Genomic DNA, 24,210 nt, shown 5'->3' on the forward strand with positions numbered 1-24,210 from the left:
ATATGAAGAATGGTTGCAGGAACTGGGCTTGGCTAGTCTAGTAAAGAGAAAACAGGGGAGACAGGATAGCAGTTTTCCAATATTTGAGGGGCTGCCACAGAGAGGAGGAAGGGGTCAAGCTATTTTCTAAAGTGCCTGTAGGCCAGACAAGGAATAATGGATGGAAACTGAACAAGGAGAGATTCAACCTGGAAATAAGGAGAAACTTTCTGACAGGGAGAACAATCAACCCATGGAACAGCTTTGCCCTCGGAAGTTGTGGGCGCGCCACCACTTGAGTCATTCAAGAAGAGATTGGACTCTGTCAGGAATGGTGTGGGGTCTCCTGCTTGGGCAGGGGGTTGGACTAGATGACCTACAAGGTCCCTTCCAACTCTGATTATCTGTTTAATCTGTCCCACCTCCCCCTCACGCTCCCTGAGGCAATCCCAGACTAGCTTGCCCAGGCTCGTCTTTCCGGGCGGAGGGGGAAAAATAAAATTCCTTGGATCTGCTCAACCATTTGCAAAAGGAATTTTTTTTAAAAAAAAGTGTGGGGGGGTGTTAGATAATTCTGGGGAGGGGGTTTAAGATCCCAACGGGCGCCTCTTTTCTCACCTCCCCCTTCTCGCCTCAGCGGCCGGTGCAAGGCGTCGAGACACGCGTGCGGGACGGACCTTTTTTCCCCCCTCTTTGTTTCTCTCCCCTTGCCGGGCGACGGGCAGAACGGGTTAACCCGGGACAAGAGCCGCGAGGGCGGCCGACACAATGGGCAGCCTCCGGCAGGGCTAATCCCCGCGTGGCCCCTCCCTCCCCTCCCCCCCCCCCGCGCCACTTCCCTCCCGGGGCCGCCGCAGCCGTTTGCCGAGCCGCAAAAGAGGAGAGAGCCGCACTGAGCTCCGGACCAACCCGGCGGGAGCAGCGCAGGTTGCAGCTCGGATCGAGTTTGCGGAGCGCCCGCTCTCCTCTTCCTCCTCGGGCTCGGAGCTCCTTTTCCCGATCCTGACCTGTCCGGGCTCAACCCCATCGGCCTCCCCGGCGGCGGCGGCGGATCTTTCCCAGCGTTTTGCCGGCGGGCGGGCGGGCGGCCAAAGTCCCCCGGGGGAAAAAAAAATGGCGAGGCGGCCGGTGCCCGCTGCTGGGCTCCGGTGCCCGGTGGTGGCTCGGCTGCGGGTCCTGCTGGTGGTGGGGGCGGCGGCCCTGCTGGGGGCTTCGTCGGCTCAGCCGGTCTCCTTCCAGGCCGACGTGAACGGCTACAGCTTGCACCCGCCTTACTTCAACCTGGCCGAGAGCACCAAGATCTCGGCCACCGCGACCTGCGGCGAGGAAGAAGCCGGCGGCCGGAGCTCCCCGCGCCCCGTGGAGGATTTGTATTGCAAACTCGTGGGAGGGCCGGTCTCCGGAGGGGAGCCCAACCAGACCATCCAGGTACAGCGCTTCCTTGCTCAGAGGGTGTGTGTGTGTGTGTGTGTGTGTGTGTGTGTGAGAGAGAGAGAGAGAGAGAGAGAGAGAGAGAGAATGCGGCTGCAACACGTGTGGGGCTGGGTTTGGGGGTCGGTGCGGGGTGTCTCCGCTTCGGAGAGCCCGCCGTGCTCCCCAGGGTCTCCTTTATGGGGATGGAGACAAACCCGCCACCCGGATGATCGCGCTGGGGTTTCGGAGTTGGAGGGTTTGGGAAGGAGAAGCGTAGCTCAAAAGGAGACTCGTCCGAACTTCAGGTCTTGTTCCCCTTTGCAAGAATGCAGGAAAGCCATGCCTGCCATTACCTTGGTTTTTCAGCCCGCCTCTTTGCCGAGGCAATTAGGACTCTGGGTAGCCCTTCCTTCCTTCCCCCTATCCTCACCTTCCTTCCACACCTCCCTCTCTTCCCTCCTCATCTCCTCCCTCTCCTTCCTCCCTCCCTTCTCCCTCTCCTTCCTTCCTTCCCCCTCCCTCTCCTTCCTTCCTTCCTTCCCCCTCCTCCTCCCTCCCTTCTCCTCTCTCTTCCTTCCTTCCCCTCCCTCTCCCTCCTTCCTTCCTTCCTTCCCTCTCCTTCCTCCCTCCCTTCTCCCTCTCCTTCCTTCCTTCCTTTCTTTCCTCTCCTTCCTTCCTTCCCTATTCTCACTTCCTTCCACCCTCTTCCCTCTTCCTCCACATCTCCTCCCTCATTCCTCCCTCCCTTCCTTCCCCTATCCTCACCTCCTTCCTTCCTTCCCCCTCCCTTCCTTCCTTCCTTCCTTCCTTCCTTCCTTCCTTCCTTCCTGCACCTTCCCTTCCCTCCCCTCCTTTTTCCCATCTCCCTCCCTCCCTCTCATCCATCCATCTATTACTACATTATGTTTTATCTTCCAATTTTCTTCCCTTGTGAACTGATTCCCACTTATAAAACAGCCGCACAAACCCTCTTTTGGTGATTGTGGCTTTCCAGTATGCCCTTTGTATCTGTTTGCGTTCTCAGGTGCCCTTTTGTTCGGGGCTTTAATAAAAGGGATTTCCCCCTCCACCCACATTTACTGCCTTCCTATCTGAAAAGGGTCCCTAGTGCTCCTTACCCAATATTTGTTGGAAAAAGTCCAAGAAATCACTTGCTAAGTTGAATTTCTGGGCTGGGTAGCTAAGTGAGGGAGAGAAAAAAAATAATCAGAACACTACAGAAATCCAGAGGAAGGATTTGATCTCTCAAAAGGTTGGAGGGTGGTAAATGGAATTGGTTTCTTGAGAATTAGGACTGTGGGTATGTTATTACAGGGTGTTCAGCCTTAAGAGCAGAATGGCATGCTGTTCAGCACAAAATATGTTTGGACTTGTTGAGTGGGAAGAATAGAAAAACCCTTGCTAAAATTCTCTGTTGAAATTGAAAACATACAAACCTGTCAGATTTTGCTAGGGTGACAAGAGTTTGGTTATACAAAGTACTTTTTAAAGAAGCGTAGAGGTGACCAAAACAAATGGATCCATTCCATTAGTTCGGTTTGATAACCGTAATTATATATGTGTGTGTGTATTGCTTTTCTCCAGGTGTTCAGAGGACTGCCATATCCATATTTTAACTTAGTGCCATTGTGGATAGTGAAACACCTTGCTTTTATTTAAAGTTAGCTAGGGTTGAAATGGTGAATCTTTTAAAGCATGTTTTTGACTGCATTGTGTAGCTTACCAGGATATTCTGTGAAGATCTCAGAATATGCCAGGTTAATGCAGCAATAGACAATTAAAGAAAAAGAGAAGTTAAATATAAAGGAACTAGCTCTATACCTGTGCTTCACTACAAAACTATGTGATCGGGCTTAGTTTTTGGGGAGGAAATGGTGTCTCTGCCTACCAGCATCCATCGGTATTCATCTGGCTAACATCCTGTCAGTGTGTGAAAGTTGAGGGCTGTTTGGAAACTGAAACAGTATTTGCTGTGAGACAGCAAGGAGCCTGGGTGTGGCTTAGCTCAATTGTTCTGTGCTAAAGCTGGTTGCTGCTGTGAAACTAAAACTGAAACTCCTCTCCTCTGCTTATGTTTTTTGAACAGATTTCTTTTCAGGTGGGGAGGGGGAGTAGAACTCCTTAGCATCAGGCTTTGTTAATAATAATATACAAAATACTAATGATCTGATGGTCATTTCAAAAAATCTTTTCTTAGTGAGCACCTAGAAGCCAAGAGGAACATACGTGCCAAATTTCAAGTTTGTAGGCTTTACGGTTGTGGAGATTTTGTGATGATGCGTGAATGGTATTTCGCTTTTATATATATAGAAGATAAAAAGGATGTTGATCAACATTTCAAGGTTTTGAGATAGAATGAAATGAGCTGTACACAGATGCCATCCCACCTGCAACTTTCTATACAAAATAATTACTTTTATGATGCGCACCCCTAGTAAGATGTTCAGAGATCAACCTAATACAAATGAAATATGCTTATGTTTTTATTATGCATTATAAATGATTTTATATAATATTTTCACCTTGGATCTTTTCAAATCTGAATTATAGAGGTGTAATTGTTAAGGTGCTGGCCTACAAATCAGGAGACCACGAGTTCTCGTTCTGCTTTTGAGTGACTTTGGGCCAATCACCAGGAGACTGTAAGTTCTAGTCCTGCCTATGGCATAAAAGGTGGTGGGTTACTTTGGGCCAATCACAATGAGACCACGAGTTCCAGTCCCACTTTACACATGAAAGCTGGATCCATCCGTAGGAGACCGTAGGATCCATCCGTAGGCTTTGGGTCCATCTGTAGGAGACTAAATTCTTGTTCCACCTTTGGCATGAAAACCGGGGGTGACTTTGGACCAGTAACTCTCTCTTACCCCAACCTACCTCGCAGGGTTATTGTTGGGAACATAGCAGGAGGAAGTGTATTAAATATGTTCACCACTTTCACTTGCTTATAATAAAATAATAAAAGGCAGGATACAAATTTAATAAATGAAACAGTTCAAAGAGAAGCAATAAGTTATTATTTTTTAGAAAAGAATTGAAGGTGGTAGTATGATAATACCCATATTCCTTGCACTGTAACAGATTTATAAACACAATTCATTTGTCCCGATCAATTTGATTTGATTTGATTCTGATCAATTTGATTTGATTTGAACCAGAATCAAAATAGAGCTGGAAGGGACCTTGGAGGTCTTCTAGTCCAGCCCCCTGCTCAAGCAGGAGAACCTATACCATTTCAGACAAGTGACCGCCAGTCTCTTCTTAAAAACCTCCAGTGATGAAGCACCCACAACCTCCAAAGTCAAGCTAGTCTACTGGTTAATTGTCCTCACCATTAGGAAGTTTCTCCTCAATTCCAGGTTGCTTCTCTCCTTGATTAGTTTCCGTCCATTGTTTCTTGTCCTGCATTCAGGTGCTTTAGAAAATAAGTTGACATCCTCTTTTTTTGTGGCAGCCTCTCAAATCCTGGAATACTGCTATCATGTCGCCTCTAGTCCTTCTTTTCTCTAGACAAGCCAAACCCAAATCCTCTAACCGTTCTTCATATGTTTTAATTTCCAGGCCTTGAATCATCTTAGTTGCTCTCCTTTGCACTTTTTCCAAAGTCTCAACATCTTTTTTGTAATGGGGTAACCAAAACTGGATGCAGTATTCCAGGTGTGGTCTTACTAAAGCCACATAAAAAGACATGGTAAAGAAACAGATTAGGAAGTTTTACAATAAAAAGTTGATAGATTGATATAGAATACAATATAAAATATATAATAACCATTGGATGAATGTATAAGATTAAATTATAATGAAATTTAGAATATCTCGTATAGAATGATGGAGAAATAGTTTAGGCAAACGAATGATTAATAATTGATATTACATAAGCACATGTTAGATTGATAAGGTGAGAATTTATACAACTTGTGAGTAATGGTAAAAAAAAAAAGGATAGCACAAAAGATTGTAACCAACTGACACACTGTATATATAATTGAAAGATGGTTTTATGTTTTGTTTGTATGTTTTTTGTAAAAAAATAAAAACTTTAGAAAAAAAAACCTAAAGCTTTATAAAGGGGTGCTAATACTTCACGTGATTTTGATGCTATGCCTCTGTTTATGCAACCAAGGATTGTATTAGCTCTTTTGGTGCTAATACACACTGCTGCTTTGTTGATTCAATCACTTGCTAAAGCTCTGGAAGACAGACTGGATAACCATTTGTTTGAAATGGTATAGGCCAGTGATGATGCAATGCACATGCAAACACCATCCCCCCCCACCGGTGCTCCCCCGTCCCTCTGTACATGCTCATGGATCTCCTGCATACGCCCCACCCCCCCACGCATGCAGGGCAGATACTCCAAAATAAGCTGCCTGGCAGGAGGCGCGTGCACCTGCACAGTGGAACTGAGCTGGGGCGACTAGGCTCGCGGGCCTGCAGAGATGGCTCTGCGTGCGACTTCCGGCATGCGTGCCCTAGGTTCGCCATCACGGGTATAGGCTTTCCCGCCTAAGCAGGGGGTTGGACTAGAAGACCTCCAAGGTCCCTTCCGACTCTGTTATTCTATTCTATTCTAGAGCTGAACCCCAGATTGGAGAGAAAAGAGCAGACTTCGTAGGTCTACCCCCGTGTGCTGCAGAAATGCTTATCTCTTCGTGCTTTGTGGGGAGGGGGGAAAGAGTATTTGTTCGTCCCACTTAAGGGGAGTGGGTTGAATTTTGAAAATCTTGATATAATGAAGTCCTCAAATTGTTTGCAGGAATGTGGGTGGGAGCAGAGGGTGTGTTAAAGATAAACAATTATTACAGGCTTATGTCAAAGTAAATGTCGGCTTAAAAGGGGCCCTCAACGGAGAAGCCAGAAGCACCCGGGGACAAGAATTTCCCAGGAATGTGGATGGCAGAAGGGTGCCACTCTTCAGGAGCTGGTGCTTGTCAAAGCACTAAACAATCCTGAACATCTAGAGGAAGAGCTGCAGGAGGGAATTTGTTAAAAGAAGGAGCCGAAGGGTGCGAGCCATTCACCGAAGCTTTGATTTCCCAGCGTTGTTGTAAATCTTGTAAGGGCAACTACAGTAGTTGGGAAAGAAATGGAATCTGAAACCTCCCGCCTGGTGAGAGAAGACAAACCAAAGCAGCAGGACCTCTGCCTTTGCTGCTGGAGTAGGAAGCCGCTAAGATCCCAGTTAACAGAATAGCAGACGTTGGAAGGGATCTTAGAGGTCTTCTAATCCAACCCCTTGCTCAAGCAGGAGGCGCATTATCAGGGGTATCAAACTCGATTTCATGGAGGGCTGCGTTAGGCTTGTGTTTGACCATGGGGGGGGGGGAGTGGGTGTGGCCAGGGTGGGCGTGGCCAGCTCGATGTCCCCCGTGTCAGGGGCGCCTGTGATGGCCCGAGCGCTCTGCCAGAGAAAATGGTCTCCCGAGCTCTGTTTTCAGCTGCGACGGACTCCTGCAACCCTCTGCCGGTGGAAATGGAGCTCGGGAGGGCCGCATGCTCCATTTATGCTGGCAGAGGCACTGCAGGATAGTCCTTCGCTATTTCCAGGGTGGCCCTGCAGGCCAGATCTAAGCACCCCTACGGGCCAGCTCCAGCTCCTTGGCCTTGAATTTGACACCCCTGCCCTATATCATTTTGGATGAATGTCTATACAACCTGTGGTTAAAAACCTCCAGAGATGGAGCACCCATAACTTCTGAAGGCAGGCTGCTCCACTGGTTAATTGTTCTCACCGTAGGAAATTTCTCCTTGGTTTTAGATTGCTCCTCTCCTTATTTAGTTTCCATCCATTGTTTCTTGTCTTGCTTTCTGAGGCTTTGGAAAATAGGACTTTACTATATCAAGATTCTCAAAATTCAACCCATTCCTGTTAAGTTTGGACAAACAGATACTCTTTGTGGCAGTCCCACAAATGGTGGAACACTGTTATCATAACAGAATATCAGAGTTGGAAGGGACCTGCAAGGTCTTCTAGTCCAACCCCCTACTCAGGCAGGAAACCCTGCACCATTTCAGACAAATGGTTGTCCAGTCTCTTCTTAAAAACCTCCAGTGATGAAGCACCTACAACTTCAGAAAGCAAGTCTTTCCACCGGTTAATTGTTCTAACTGTCAGGAAATTTTCTCCTTGGTTCTAGGTTGGTTCTTTCCTTGATTAGTTTCCATCTGATGCTTCTTGTCCTGCCCTCAGGTGCTTTGGAGAATAGTTTAACTCCCTCTTCTTTGTGGCACCCCTTAAATATTGGAACACTGCTATATGTTTCCCCTAGTCCTTCTTTTCACTAGACTAGACAAACCCAATTCCTGCAACCATTCTTTATATGCGTCCCTAATCATCTTTGTTCCTGTTCTCTGCACTCTTTCTAGAATGCACCTGGACTTTATCCTCTGTGGGTGGGTGAGGAGGACTCACAGATAAAAGAACTGTTCTTGCAAAGAAGTGGAGAAGTAACCATAACAAAACACAGGGTGGGCTTTGTTTCTGTGGAAGTGATGCTTTTACCAAACCGGTTTGATTGTTGTCTGGGGTTGGAAGCTAAGCAGGTTGAGGCCAGATTACTATATAGTTCATTGAATGAGTAATTCATTCATTGGATTTCTTTGTTGTTGACTGAGAGGAAACTTAGATGAGGGAATAGAAGGGGGAACTCATCAAATTTGCAGATGACACTAAGTTGGCAAGAATAGTCAACACCCCAGAAGACAAGCTCAGGATCCAAAAAGATCTTGATAGACTCGAACTGTGGGCCCCTATCCAACAAAATGAAATTTAATATGGAGAAAAGCAAGGTTTTACACCTGGTAAAGAAAAACCAAAGGTACAAGCGGTTTACCGAGTCATCATATTGCCCCCAACAATCTGGGTTCTCATTTTACCGACCTTGGAAGGATGGAAGGCTGAGTCAACCTTGAGCTGATGGGAATCGAACTGTCAAACTGCTGGCAGTCAGCAGAAGTAGCCTGCAGTACTGCATTCCAACCACCACGGCTCTTTAAATACTCCTTAATTTCACAACACATGGACAGACTCAACCAACTGGGAAACTGAGCTTAACCCAAGTTTAACTGTGAGTTTAATCCAAGCAGGGGGGGTTGGACTAGATGACCTACAAGATCCCTTCCAACTCTGATTATTTGTTATCAAACTTAAACTCAAAAACAGAGCTTGGCACTCAGACAAATCAGCCATCAGTAGACACATGGAGATAAGCCACATTTATACATCATTATTATTCTTATGATTCATTGAACAGTCAGCCAGATGTTCAGACTGCACCATTATTACGGTTCGTCACACAGCCAACCAGATGTTTATTGTTATTTTTATTTCTTCCACAGTCAGCTGGATGTTCAGACTAAATTTGGCATTTTTATTCACCTATCGAGTTCTTCCCAAGGACCTGGGATAGGCAGGTGTGGATATTTGATAGTGTTACAGATTTTGTCGCAGATGTTAGCTGTTCTAAGTAAAGTTGCCTTTTGCAATTAACTGATGGTGAATTTATCAATGGCAATAGCATTCAGGGGATGCTCCAATTGTTTTGGGGTTGCACCCAAGCCACCTATTACAGGTAGTCCTTGACTTACAACAGTTCATTTAGTGACCATTCGAAGTTATAACAGCACTAAAAAAAGGCACTGATGACTGTTTTTCACACTTATGACCATTGCAGGCCACAGGATTTATATTTGGGTGCTTGACAACGGATTCATATTTAATGATGGTTGCAGGGTGTCCCAAAGCCATGTGACCAATTCTGCGACCTTCTGACAAGCAAAGCCAATGAGGAAACCAGATTCGCTTAACAACCGTGTTACTAACTTAACAACTGCAATGATTCACAATGATTCAACAAACATGACAAGAAAAGTCATAAAATGGAGCAAAACTCACTTCACAAACTTCTCACTTAGCAACAGAAGTTCTGGGGTCAATTGTGGTTGTAAGTTGAGGACTACCTGCACTACTATTATTATTGAATTTAGTTGCTGCCCATCTCGCAGTTGGAGAGGACTCTGAGCCACATTCAAAAGACACAATAAAGAAGTTAAACAGGAAGCAAAAAAGGCCAGCATATCTCCTCATCAGCAATCAACACCCAGATAAGCAGGGATTAACACCAGACAAACCATCAAGTAGTAAACAATATCCGAATCAAGGAATTATCAACTAAGACAAACAATCGAACAATAAACAGCAGCCTAATCAAAGAATTACCAAGGAGAAAACCACATCCCCACCAACCCCACCAAGGCAAGCTACTGTATATAAATCAGGAGCAAACCACACACTCACTAAAACTGATGATATTACCTAATCAGGTAATGAAATGTCTGCAAAAAAATAAAAATCCAAGCTCAGAGAATACCAAGGAATACCACAAACTCTTTCTTAAATTTTTTCTTAGTCCTTTAATTACCGTATTTTTCGGACTATAAGACGCACCGAACCCTAAGACGCGCCTAGGTTTAGAGTAGGGGTATCCAACCTTGGCAACTTTAAGACTTGTGGACTTCAACTCCCAGAATTCCTCAGCCAGCTTTGCTGGCTGAGGAATTCTGGGAGTTGAAGTCCACAAGTCTTAAAGTTGCCAAGGTTGGACACCCCTGGTTTAGAGGAAGAAAACAAATAATAATAATTTTTTGCCTCCATACGTCCCGTTTTTGCCCTCCCCAGAGCCCAAAGCACTCTGCAGGCCAAAAACAGGCCTGTTTTTGGCCTCCCAAACCCTTCGCAAGTCCTATTTTTGCCCTCCCCGGCACTCAGAAGTACTCTGTACGCCAAAAGTGGGCCTATTTTTGGCCTCCCAAAGCCTCTGCAGATCCCATTTTTGCCCTCCCTGGTGGCAAAAGCGAGATGGGTGGAGGGTTTAAGAGGCCAAAAATGGGTGCAGAGTGCTTCTGGACACCAGGGAGGCCAAAAAGAGGACCCACGGAGGGTTTGGGAGGCCAAAAACAGGCCGGTATTCGCTCTATAAGATGCACAGACATTTCCATCTACTTTTTTGGGGGGGGGGGTCAAAAATATGGTAATTATGTGCCAACAAGTTGATGTTGATTCTTAGCAGTCACATAGATTTCCTCCTTGACAATCTTTCCTTAACCTGGTCTTTCAAGTCTTCTCCTGTACTGTAATATATAGTCAATGAAATGTTGGTGATTAACCAGTTCCATTGATTTTCAAGCAAGTTAAAATTAAGCTAGTGGGCTATAAGGAACATGTGTTTGAAAAGGACCTGAATTACTTTCTGCTTTGGACTCATCTGTTTCATTCTTCCCTGACCACATGTAGCTATAAATCAGGCTGTCAAACTCCCACACGGGCGGGATGCGTCATTCTGGCCACTGGCCACGCCCATGCCCGGTTTAGCGAAGGGGAAAAAAGTCTCAATACGACACATGACGCCACTATGACAACTTGAGTTTGACACTCCTGCTATAGATAAATTCTACAAGAGCCCCTTGTAGCTCATAATCTCAAAGGGTTGTGCTTAAGTGGACACAGATACGGTATATCTACCTCGTAGGGCTGTATTTCTATTATCCTTCTCATGTTTCCTACTTACTTCCTTATCTTCTTATGACTACAACTTTGTTGATTGTATCTTATGACTTATATTAATTGATTTATTTAGCATCTTAGTACAATTTATGCTGATTACTTATTTAGTATACTATGACTGTCACTTATGATTATGATGAATATATTTTATGATGATTATGATCATGATTTATCACATGTTGCTTGCATGTATACTGAGAGCTTATGCACCATAAATTCCTTGTGCGTCCAATCACACCTGGCCAATAAAGCTATTTCTATTCTATTCTATTCTATTCTATTCTATTCTATTCTATTCTATTCTATTCTATTCTATTCTATTCTATTCCACTCCACTCATCACTCCACTCCTATTCTATTCTGTTCTATTCTATTCCACTCCACTTCTATTCTATTCTATTCTATTCTATTCTTCTATTCTATTCTATTCTATTCTATTCCATTCCATTCCATTCCATTCTATTCCAATTCCTTGTTCTATTCTTCTCTTCTCTTCTCTTCTCTTCTCTTCTCTTCTCTTCTCTTCTCTTCTCTTCTCTTCTCTTCTCTTCTATTTTGTATTTGAAACCTAATCTTATGGGAGGGGGGAATTCATAATCTCTGGATACCTGAACCAGGTGCCTGAGCAATTCATGGTGACCCTTTATAAATAGTCCTTGACTTACAACCATTGGCTTAGTGATTGTTTGAAGTTACAATGACACTGAAAACAAAGTGACTTACGACCAGTTTTCATACTTACGATTGTCGCAGCATTCCCCCACAGTCACATGATCAAAATTCAGGCACTTGGCAACAGGCATGTATTCATGACGGTTCCTGTGTCCTAAGGTCATGTGATTGTTATCGCCTTCCCAGCCGGCTTCCAATGAACAAAGTTAACGGGGGAAGCCAGATTTGTTTAACGACTGCATGAGTGATTTAACAGCTGCAATGATTCGTTTAACAACGGTGGCAAAAAAAAAAAAGTTGAGACAAAGCTGACTCAACAATTGCCTTACTCAGCAACAGAAAATTTGGGCTCAGTGGTGGTTGTATGTCGAGGACTATCTTTATTCAGATGACCTCCTTGGCTATTAAGGTCCTCAGACTGGATTCAGAGTGAACAGTGATAATTGGCACAATTCCTAAGCAATAAATTTGCCCCAGTCTTAATTTCCAAGTTTCAGCCAGAGTTTGTGTTTCAAAAGAAGCTAGTGCCCTGCTTCTTTTGAACATCCTGGCTTTTTTGGGTAAAACTGGCAGCCAAAGCGATGAACGCGTCCAGCCTTTCTGAAAACCGGCTTTTCATTTTGAGTTCTGAATAGGAAAATCATCCTTGGAAACAGTTACTTCAGATTTTGCTACTGAAACTCGGAGGCTCCAGCGAAAGAGCGAGTGACGTCTTTCTTTCATTCCACTCCAAGTTGAACATGCTTCACGAGGCTGTTTCGGGGTCCCAATAAGCTGGAATTTATGAGAATTCTGGCTTCTTGCGGACAGAATAAGTGAGCGGGTGTGAGGCGGCTGAATTGTTTGACGCTTTGTGCCAAGGGGAACACTTGAATTGTAAACATTTCTTTTATGCTTCCTTTTATTGTGGTTCGTTCCCCACCTCCCCAGCTTGAATCCTCTCAAACCAGAACAAATCATGGTTGGGGAACAGCCTGGGACTTACTGTGTGCTTTACAAAAGAAACAACCAACCATGGAAACAGCTTGAGGGGTTTGGCTAGCAGGAGTCAAACAAGAAATCTATACAGGTAGTCCTGGACTGAATTCTAGATCTGCCTTAAATATCAAAGCCAGCTTGGGGAACCTTGGATCAGTTACTGTCAGTCCAACATGCCTTCTAGCAGGGATGTCAAACTTGATTTCATTGAAGCCGCATCAGGGTTCTGTTTGACCTTGGCGGGGGGGCAGGCCAGGTCATGGCCAGGGTGGGCATAGCCAGCTCGACATCACTTGTGTCGGGGGCGCCTTTGGTGACCAGAGTGCTCTTCCAGCAAAAACGGGGCTCCCAAGCTCAGTTTCTGGCTGCAATGGACTCCTGAAAACCTTCTGCCAATGAAAACGGAGACCGGGAGGGCCACGTGCAGCCCGCGTAAGCTCAGTTTTCAGCTGCGATGGCCTTCTGCAACCCTCTGTCAGGTAGAACGGAGCTTAGGAGGCAGGTGTTTCCAGGGCGGTGGCATTCAATTTTTTTTTACTACCGGTTCTGTGGGCGTGTCTTGGTGGGTGTGGCAGGATACTGCAAAATCTCCATTCCCTCCCCAGTCTTGGGGGAAGGTTACTGCAAAATCCCCATTCCCTCCCCACCTCACTGACCTGCTTTCCAGCTCCCTTCTCCTGTGCAGGGCAACCAAAGAAGACCCAGCCGATCAGCTGGGAATCGGGAGGCAGAGAATAATTGGGGGCGGGGCCAGTCAGAGGTGGGATTTGCTGGTTCTCCGAACTACTCAAAATTTCCGCTACCAGTTCTCCAGAACCTCTGGCCAGATCTAAGCACCACGTGGGCCGGATCCAGCCCTCGGGCCTTGAGTTTGACACCCCTGCCTCACAGGTTGCCATTGTGAGGAAAATAAGGAGAGAGAAAAATATTTTGTATATTTGCCACCTTCGATTATTCATACATACCTACATACATACCTACATACATACATTTATAACTGGAGAAGAACTAGACAACTAGATAACTAAGACGATTAAAGGCTTGGAGACTAAAACATGAAGAAGGGCTACAGGATTTGGATTTGGCTATTCTGGAGAAAAGAAGAATTGGGGTGACATGATAGTAGTATTCTCTGGTCTTTATTCAAGCGATGGATTTTTCTCTGGTTGTTAAGCGAGTGGCTTTTTCCTGTAGTAGCAGACATGTTTTTAAAAGGGGAGCAAAACAAGACTTGATAATTGAAGGGTTGTGGTTTTTCATTAATTCCATTTTACAGGTTTCTGTAATTTTTAGGGACTAAATCAGTGGTGGAAGGTGTGGAGCAAATGAAGGGCTTTCATCTGGAACAACAATAATAAATTCCAGAGTTTGTGTTTCAGTAATTGAGTTTGTTTGACTCTTTAATCTGATTGATATCATATATCATGCATTAAGAAAACAAAGCGAAAAGCTGGAAGAGTTTAGTAGAAATTCTGAAAAAGCTTCTCTCTGCCTCAAATTTAGCTCTTGTTTAAATGACCAGCTGTGGATTTCCTATTGAACATGATTTCCATTTTGACAAAAAAGAATGTGGAGTTTAGCTGAAAGAGCTTTATCACAGATAGTCCTCAATATACAACGATTTGTTTAGTGGCCGTTCGAAGTTACAGTTTTACTGAGAAAAGTGACTTACAGCTGGGCCTCACACCTACAACTGTCACAATATCCTCTCAGTCACATGATCAAAATTAGGGCACGTGGTAAAGTTATGTTTCTTGAGAAACCGCGACAACCCATTTCCCCCCCCCCCAGATTTCTCTTGCTAAACAAAATAGTGATTAATTGAATTTTTCCTCATTTTATGACCTTTCTTGCCACTGTTGTTAAGTGAATCATTCCAGTGGTTAAGTTTGTTAAGTGGATTCTCCGTTGACATTGCTTCTCAGAAAGTTGCAAAAGGGGATCACATGACCCCAGGACACCGCAGCCGTCGTAAATATGAGTCACTCACCAAGTATCTGAATTTTGATCATGTGGCCATGGTTGTAAGTATGGAAAAGGGTCACACACTTGGTTGTGACTGCAATGGTTGTAAGTTCAAAAACCGGTCCTAAGTCACTTTTTTCTGTGCCGTTGCAACTTTGAACAGTCATTAAGTGAATTGTTTTAAGATGAGGACTAGCAGTATTATGTTATAGTATAACGATAGGAACACAAGGACTGACAATAAAAATGCCAAGATTTGGAGCAAATGGAATTGATTATTTTCCTTCCTTCCTTCCTTCCTTCCTTCCTTCCTTCCTTCCTTCCTTCCTTCCTTCCTTCCTTCCTTCCTTCCTTCCTTCCTTCCTCCCTCCCTCCCTCCCTCCCCTTCCCTTCCCTTCCCTTCCCTTCCCTTCCCTTCCCTTCTCTCCCGTAATGGCTCATTTTGCAAACAAAACCCTTCCCCATTCTAAACTGACACGTGCTGCATTTTATAGCTCCTTATTCAGCATATTTTTGATTCTAATCTAGTCAGAATAGCAATCATTCTCCTGTTTCCTGCTCGCATTCTTGTCCTTCCAAGACGACAGAGGGATTTCTTTTTATTTCCTTTTTTGCTAGAAGCTTTAGTACTGTCTGTGCTCACCTGAAAAGAAAAAAAAACATATCTTGGGCTAGGGAGGGGGTTTGGAATTGGGAATTCCTTTTTCATTCTTAGTTTCTTCATTTTTTAAAAAACCATTTCATGGCATTCATAAGAGGAAAAAAAAGATGGCAATTTAACCAGCAAGCCAAAATAAAGGCACTGATGCATTTTACTTCCCGAGCTTAAAGGACAGTTACGCTTCTAAGATGTTTTATCCTTTACTGAAATGTTGTTCTGAAAACATTGCAAACGTGGGGTGTTCTATCTTGGCTGCAGTTATCCAAAAGGACAACTAGATGACAGTACAGAGATCCCAAATGCTTTATCTCCTTGCTGCCACCTAATGGGGTGATGGGATTTTGCAGGCCATTTCCAATAGCCCTAAACTAACTACCATTTTTATTACAACTGGGTTAGACCAATGATTTTATGTTGAGTCTGGTAAGTGATGGTGAATGGAGCTGTTAACTGTGAATTAAAAATGCATGCTTTTCTCTGCGGTTTCTGACCATGTGTCTTCTGCATTTTATTGTCTTTTGGTCATAGGGACAATATTGTGACATCTGTTCGTCAGCCAACAGCAACAAAGCCCATCCCATCACGAATGCTATCGATGGGACCGAACGCTGGTGGCAGAGCCCCCCTCTGTCTCGAAGGCTGGAATTCAACGAGGTCAACGTCACCTTAGATTTGGGACAGGTAAGGCGATCACTTGCTTTCCACTAAAATAAATAAATGGGATGCTTTCTTATAACAATGGGAGATACTAAGGCAGAAAGAACTAATCTCTCATTAATGACCTAATTTTGCCATAAGGTACAGTATATATAGGAAAAAAAAAATTAAGCTACGGCAGCAATCTTCTTGATCAAGTTACTTGTATTGTTTTAAGAAGGACAATGGAATATTTTGGTGGCCACCAATATTTGAAGGTGATCCAAAGGCAGTGATGGTGAACCTTTTTGTTTGGTGTGCCGAAAGCACGTGCCAGCACCCACAATGCAATGCACTCCACCACCCGCTATGCATGCGCGCGCCTCCTAGCTGATTTTCGGCCTGTTTGAGGCCGTTTTTGCCTTCCCCGGAGGCTCGAGGGAAACCTCTGCAGCCTCGGGAGGCTGAAAATGGGCCCGTTTCGGCTCTTCCAGTATTTCCAGAAGACCCGTTTTTCAGCCTCCCGAGGCTACAGAGGCTTCTGCCTCCCCCAAGCTCCAGAGGCCCTCTGGAGGCTGAAAATGGGCACTTCCGATATTTCTGGAAGGCCCGTTTTTCAGCCTCCCGAGGCTGCAGAGGTTTCCTTCGAGCCTCCGGGAGGGCGAAAATGGCCTCAAACAAGCCGAAAATCAGCTGGAAGGCGCACACATGTGCAATTCAGGTAAGTTTGGTTGGGGCTCGCGTGCCCACACAAATGGCTCTGTGTGCCACCTGTGGCATGCGTGCCATAGGTTCGCTATCACGGCTCTACGGCATATTTAAAATTTAATAGCTTCTGTTGAATTTTACTGATGTTCTGTCGGCCTTTAGACAAACAATTGAAGCATGAGTAGTGCATTAGATTAGGGCTCCCCAACTCTTGGTTTATAGCCCAGTAGCGGTCTGTGACCCGTTGGGAACCAGTCTGTGCAAGCAGAGGACGAGCATGCAAGCATGCAAAAGTGCATTTGCACAACCAAACATCCCCTGTCCCCCACTATTGCCACCTCCAGTCCACAGAGCCAGAGAGGTTGGGGACTGCTGCATTAGATGTACTCGCAGTGTTATATTGTGGAATATATAAATAAAAATATACAGGACCAGTCTTTGGGCGGGAAGGAGAATCATGTCACAAATACTGGTTCCGTTTGGATGTGTGTACAATGTCAATGGCCAATGCTGTATTTATCAAACTGACATGCTTGTTTCCTTGCACTGAGGCAGTGTCTAGCTCAAGCAGAATCGTACAGCGCCGTACACTTTGTGAACTTCAGCTTGTAAGTAAGGGATGCTTCCGTATTATTTATTTAAAGCAGTGTGGCTCAACCTTGGCAATTTTAAGATGCCAGGACTTCAACTCCCAGAATTCCCAAGCCAGTTGGGGAATTATGGGAGTTGAAGATGCCAAGGTTGAGCCACACTGATTTTAAAGGACTTGTTCTTGTTTTTCTGTTCTAAAGAATTCCCTTTTGGTGGAGTTAATAAAAACTAGAACTAAAAGAAATTTGCCATTGAGATTGTATTGCTTGTCTTATTCCCCCTAGACAAGAAAAAAAAAATACCACACCTGTAAATATAGTGTAATATGAAGCAGGGGAAACTTGTCACTTTCTGTTTGTGGTGTGCAAAAGCTTTTCTCTTTGACCTTCCTGTTTGTCTGGTTAAATGATTCCTAAGAGAGCTGAGATTGTAGTGTCTCTCCTAGATCAGGGATCCCCAACCTCCAGGCCGCGGCCCATTCAGAACTAGGCCACGGAAGCAGCAGGAGGGCATGTGCGCATATAGCAGGCACTTGTGTACAAAAGCTCCACTCACACAAATGGAGCTGTGGGCCTGTCACTCAACGAACCATCCCCTGTCTCCCCCCATGCCAGGCCACCAAGCCAGAAAGGTTGGGGACCGCTGTCCTAGATGTATTCCATATACCAAACGGATCATCAGTAAATTACCCTTTAGGATAGATTTGCAACCTTGCTGTTGATACAAGGAGTGGATGACATAAAGTTAATATTGACTCAGCTTTTGTTGATGAGATTGTGTGCACTGTGGTGTTTTCGAGGTATTTTCTTCCGAGTATGATGAACGGTCGGAAAGGGGACACTTCCTCAAGCAAATAATGGCCAGTGAAGAAGTCACTCCAGAATGAAGGGCTGATATTTATTATTTACTTATTTATTGAATTTATATTCACCTATGGCGACTCGATACCTTGCAGTTGAGACTTAGATCAAAACTTTGTGGTCAGAGTGCAGGCAAGCTTAGCGCAGTCAGCTTGTAGGATCTTAAATATGCAAAGTTTCAGATGGATTATTAACTTTTACTTCCTTTCCGAAACCAGATCATTACAGCGTCAAATGTGGGATATCTTTCATAGATGAATAGATAATTTTTAAAAGTGGTTTTATGCTTAAAACATAAATAAAACCTAACTCACTTGACTTTGTCACGGGTTACGGTATCAGACAGCGGGGGTCCCCATCCCCTGGTCTGCTGCTGGGGATTGGGCTGTGGCTCATTGGGAACCGGGCCATGCAAACAGCAAGTGAGCATGCGAGCGCCTGAAGTTCTATTTGCACAAGCAGTGTGCATGCACTTTAAACTGTGCCCTCTTCTCCCCTCCCACCGTCTCCACCACCATTGTTGGTCCACAGAGCCACAAAGGTTGGGGACTGCTGCAATACAGGAAGTCCTCAACCTATGAACATAATTGAGCCCAGAATTACAATTGTAAGGTGGTTGTTAGATGAGTCATTATGTGACCGTGTCCAATTTTGCGATCTAGACAGACAGACAGATAGAGATAGCCAGCTGGCTAGTTAGCGAGAGAGAGAGAGAGATAGATAGATAGATAGATAGATAGATAGATAGATAGATAGATAGATAGATAGATAGATAGACAGATGATAGGTAGGTAGGTAGATAGATAGATAGATAGATAGATAGATAGATAGATAGATAGATAGGAGAGAGACAGACAGACAGACAGACAGATGATAGGTAGGTAGGTAGGTAGATAGGTAGGTAGATAGGTAGATAGATAGATGATATAGATAGATAGATAGACAGACAGATGATAGGTAGGTAGGTAGATAGATAGATGATAGATAGATGATAGATAGATAGATAGAGAGAGAGAGAGAGAGAGACAGATGGTAGGTAGGTAGGTAGGTAGGTAGGTAGGTAGGTAGATAGATGATAGATAGATGATAGATAGATGATGGATGGATGGATAGGTAGATAGGTAGATAGGTAGGTAGATGGATGGATGGATAGATAGATGATGGTTAGAGAGAGAGAGAGAAGGATAGAGAGATGGATAGACAGATGATGGATAGTTGGATAGATAGAACAAGCATTAGTTAGCTAGCTACGTAGTGCGTGCACACACACACACGCGTGTGTGTATGTGTGTGTGTGTGAGAGAGAGAGAGACAGACAGAGAGAGGGAGCGAGAGACGGAGAGAGGGAGAACACTGTAATAAACTTTGGAGTGATTGCTCTGTTGAATGAAGGAAAATATCAGTGTCTCAGCATAACGTTGCAGGATCCAGTCTTGAGTCAGTCCCTGGGACCAAAGGTTTATTCTTCCAAACTTTCAGGCTCACGATTGCCCTTCCTTGGGAGGAATAGCATAGAAAACGCTGTCTACTTTGGGACCTGGCTTTTGCTTATCCTCCATCCTGCGAGAAGGAAGAAAAATAAATCTCCCCCCGCCCACCCCAAAGCTGATTTGACGGTGCTTCCTTTCTCCAAGAGTTGAAATCATTTCCAGCTGTTTTACAGCTGGGTGACCCCCGCAGCTCCAATCCCAAATTGACCATTCATGGATAACGAAGCCGCCTTTTCATTTCAAAGCGAGCAGTTTTTTTGGTTTTTGGAACTTGCTAGTTAAATATTTAAACAAAGTCCCAACCCCATGAAAGAGGTTTGAACAAAGCTTGGAGACGGAGCAATAACCATCTCCTGGGAGAGAGAGATTTTGATGGCTTTGAAAGACCTGACAATATAACCCGTGCAACTCCGCTTTTCTTTCAAATGGGATTGAAATTGCTGGCAGGAATTGGCTCCCCAGCCTCGCTCACTGAATAGGCTGACGGAAGGAGCCAACTCTGCATCTTGGAGTTCGCAGTGCTGGGCATTCAGCTTGAGAATGTAGTTTGGATGAAAGAGCTTCCAATGCTCCCAACATGTAGAACCAGTTTGGTGTAATGCAATTCAAAAAAATTTACTACCGATTTTGTGGCCGGGGCCTGGTGGGTGTACTGTGGCTTGGTGGGTGTGGCAGGGGAAGGATATTGCAAAATCCCATTCCCTCCCCACCCCACTAACCTGCTTTGCAGCTCCGTTCTCCTGTGCAGGGCAACAAAAGAAGACCCAGCCGATCAGCTGGGACTTGGGAGGCAGAGAATAGATGGGGACAGGGCCAGTCAGAGGGGGTATTTTCTGATTCTCTGAAATACTCAGAATTTCTGCTACTGGTTCTCCAGAATTGGTCAGAACCTGCTGAATACCACCTCTGGTGTAATGGTTAAGGCGTCAGGCAACGAACTTAAGGAAACAGTGCGTTCTAGTTCTGCCTTAGGCAAGAAAGCTGTCTAGTTGAGTTTGGGCCAAACCCTGGCAGATTGTGAGTTTTAGTCCTGGCTTAGTCGAGAAAGCCAGCTGGGTGACCTTGGGCCAGTCCTTCCCTCAGCCTAACCCACCTCAACAGGGTTGTTGTTGTAGGGAAAGTATGACCATCATGGTCGTAACATGTGACAGTCATAACATTTGCTGCAGATTTGCTGGATGGGGAACACACCTTAATGTTGCCCACTTCTGTTTTACACACTCTTCCAAACTATATCTACACTATATCCAAACTAGACTGTGTTGTTTCTCTATCATATAATATATATATGGGTATATGCATGATTTTGTATCTATCTATCTATCTATCTATCTATCTATCTATCTATCTATCTATCTATCTATCTATTATATTCTGCCATGGTTATGTTGCGTATATTGGAAGCGGTGACACTTTGAGAGCTATATGCAAGGAAATTTCATTTTAATGTATGCTGATTAGTGTATATTCAAAGTGACAATAAAGTTAAGTTCTATTTTACTCTACCCTACCCTACCCTACCCTACCCTACCCTACTCGACTCGACTCGACTCGACTCGACTCGACTCTTCTCTCCTCTATTCTTCTTTAGTTGTGCCATTTCTAAACATCTTCATTCCCTGCCAAAGAATTAAATTGGTTGCAGGAATTGAGTATGTCTCATTTAATGAAAAGAAGGACCAGGGATGACAATGACTGCAGAGGGGGGTCAGTCTATTTTCCAAAAGCACCTGAAGGCAGGACAAAAAACAGTGGGTGGAAACTAATCAAGGAGAGAAGCAACCTAGAACTAGGAGAAATTTCCTGACAGAAGAATTATAGGTACTCCTCAAATTACAACCTCAATTGAGCCCAAAATTTCTGTGCTAAGTGAGATATTAGTTAAGTGAATTTTGCCCCATTTTACAACTTTTTTTGCCACTGTTGTTAAGGTGATCACTGCAGTTATTAAGTTACTAACACAGTTGTTAAATGAACTTGGCTTCCCCATTGACTTTGCTTGTCAGATGGTCGCAAAAGGGGATCATATGACACCGGGACACTGCAACCGTCATACATATGAATCAATTGCCAAGCATCTGAATTTTGATTATGTGACCATGGGGAGGTTGCCACGATCGTGAGTGTGAAAAGTGGCTGTAACTTTTTTCAGTGCCATTGTAACTTTGATCACTAAGTGAACTATTGTAAGTCGAGGACTACCTGTCGTGGAACAGCTTGCCTCCAGAAGCTCCAACACTGGAGGGTTTTAAGAAGAGATTGGACAAAATCCCTTGTCTGAAAAGGCATAGGCCTTTCCTGCTTGAGCAAGGAGTTGGAATAGAAGACCTCCAAGGTGCCTGCCAACTTCTGTTATCTTACTCTGTTATCTGTTCTGGGGAGGAGGAGGAGGAGAAAAGTAGATGAAGAGGAGGAGGAGGGGTGGAAGAAGAAGAGAAGGAGGAAGAGGGAAGAAGAAGAAGAAGAGAAGGGGGAAGAAGAGGAGGGGGAAGACGAAGAAGAGGGGGAGGAAAGAAGAAGAGGAGGAGAGGAGGAGAGAAGAAGAGGAGGAAGAGGAGGAGGAGGGAAAGAAGAAGAAGAGGAGGAGGAGGGGGAAGAAGAAGAAGAGGAGGAGTGGGAGGACGAAAGAAGAAGAGGAGGAGGAGGGGGAAGAAGAGGAGGAGGGAAAGAAGAGGAGGAGAGGGGGGAAGAAGAAGAAGAGAAGGAGGAGGAAGGCCACCCATTTCTGTAGCAGTTTTTAACGGAGAGAGTGCTTGCCAGCTTTTGCCTCATTGACCCCTCAATAAAATCCCCCAAAACAGGCGGCTATTCTTCCATGGAACAAGCTGTTCTTTGATTTGTGCCCTTTCCTGCTGGCCTGCCATCTTTCTTGACCACGTTGAAAGGACCAGAGCTGGGGAGTTTTTGCTGGAATCATGAGCTGGAGAGAAAGGAAAGAGAAATGGGGCAAGGCCACCCAGCTAGAACAATTTATATAATTGACTGCTTCATGGAGGCAAGACAGCTCTGATGGGTGAAATTTACAGTCCTTTGGCTCTGGAGGTTATAAGACGCCTTGAAGGTGTGTGTGTGTGTGTGTGTGTGTGAGCGCATTTAATTATCTAATGATGGTGATGGTAGGGCAGAATTGGAATTGCTTTGCTGGCTGAGGAATTCTGGGAGTTGAAGTCCATAAATCTTAAAGTTGCCAAGGTTGGAGACCCCTGGTCTAGTCCAACTCCCTATACCATTTCAGACAAGTGGCTGTCCAGTCTCTTCTTAAAAACCTCCAGTGATGAAGCACCCACAGCTTCTGGTGGCAAGCTGTTCCACTGATTAATTGTCCTCACTGTTAAGAGGTTTCTCCTTAATTCCAGGTTGCTTCTCTCCTTGATGAGTTTCCATCCATTGTTTCTTGCCTTGTCTCTAGCTCAACTGGTGTTCTATTAGAAATCTTCATGCTGGTTCTTGGTCATAACTCAATATTGTTGATTATGGTAGAGAAACTACATAGACTATCTGTAGGTGCAGAAATATATTAGACAGACCCATAAAGACGGAGTGTGTATAGACCTATAGGGGGCAGTGCTCCTCTTTGTTTCAAGGCCATTGAGCCAGAGCTGTCCGAAGATATTTCTGTGGTCATGTGACCAACATGATGTCATGGAGCATTATTGCCTTCCCATCAAAATGGTACCTATTTATCTACTTGCATTTGCCTACTGTTGAACTGCTAGATTGGCATGAGTTGGGATGAAAATGGGAACTCACCCTGTTGCGTGGCATTCGGGTCTTGAACCTGGGCTACTGGGTAGTAAGACAAGCCCAGTGTCTTAACCACTGAATTAGGAAAATGGGTTCTAAGGGTTTTGGTTTTGGTTTTAAAACACAGATCATGTTTCTTGCCTTTATGGTTGTGAAGATACGTAGGAAAACGTATTGGCAATGTCTGATTAAATGCAATTTTTCAGTCCTCTTTGTCTTGCGTAGTATTCTTGTTGGTCACACCGATGAATACAGTGGTACAAAATAGTAAAGAGAGTTTTGGATTATGCAAAAAGGGTAAAAGGGTATTAAATAATTTGCATAATGTGTTCACATTGTAGAACTGAGTTTTCACTAGTAAAGAATTCCCCTTTTTTAGGGATGGCCGGACAAAGCTTTAAACTGTAGTTAACTTCATCTCATTCCGTTTGTACAATGTATTAGAGTAAATTGATAGCAACATTTGCTACTGAGGTACACAGAAATTGCTCTCAGGGAAAAAAATAAGAGAGCTGTTGGCAGTTTTTCAGAGCAACAGATCATTCTGATGCCATTTCCTTTAGTGACTGGAATAAATTTGTGTTCTCTATAGAGAAGCATCATAAATAAAATAATAAAATAAAAATAAAATAAAATAAAAAATCATTTGTCTTGGTCCGCAGAGCTTCCTTAATTTCCTAATGACAGCTGCAACTGTGGACATTCAGGAAAAGTGAATAGAGGACATTGTAGTTTAACTAGATAGTTCCTGAAATGTTTCCTTTAAAAACATGTCCATATGTACACAAGTGTTTGTGTATATAGGTACTCCTCAACTTATGACCAAAATTGAGCCCAACATTTCCACTATGAAGCAAGGCAGTTGTGAGTTTTGTCTCATTTTACAACCTTTTTGCCACAGTTGTTAAATGAATTGTTTCAGTTGCTAAATGAATCATGAGTTCATTAAAT

At 44.3% G+C, this 24,210-nt stretch overlaps 1 protein-coding gene across 1 annotated transcript in view; it reads left to right on the plus strand.

The window, feature by feature from the left end:
- The first annotated feature begins 802 nt into the window (after positions 1–802).
- Positions 803–24,210, plus strand: part of LAMA5 (laminin subunit alpha 5) — a 225,391-nt gene continuing 201,983 nt past the window's right edge. Inside the window, exons 1-2 of the mRNA XM_087959198.1 lie at positions 803–1,407; positions 15,759–15,911. Of these exons, the coding sequence (XP_087815324.1) occupies positions 1,093–1,407; positions 15,759–15,911 (468 nt within the window). The 5' untranslated portion in view covers positions 803–1,092. The remainder of the gene's footprint in view (positions 1,408–15,758; positions 15,912–24,210) is intronic.

This window comes from Notechis scutatus, chromosome 3 (assembly GCF_049901735.1).
Source record: "Notechis scutatus isolate UNSWTSFEM ecotype Mainland chromosome 3, rNotScu1.2, whole genome shotgun sequence".
Lineage (NCBI taxonomy): Eukaryota > Metazoa > Chordata > Lepidosauria > Squamata > Elapidae > Notechis > Notechis scutatus.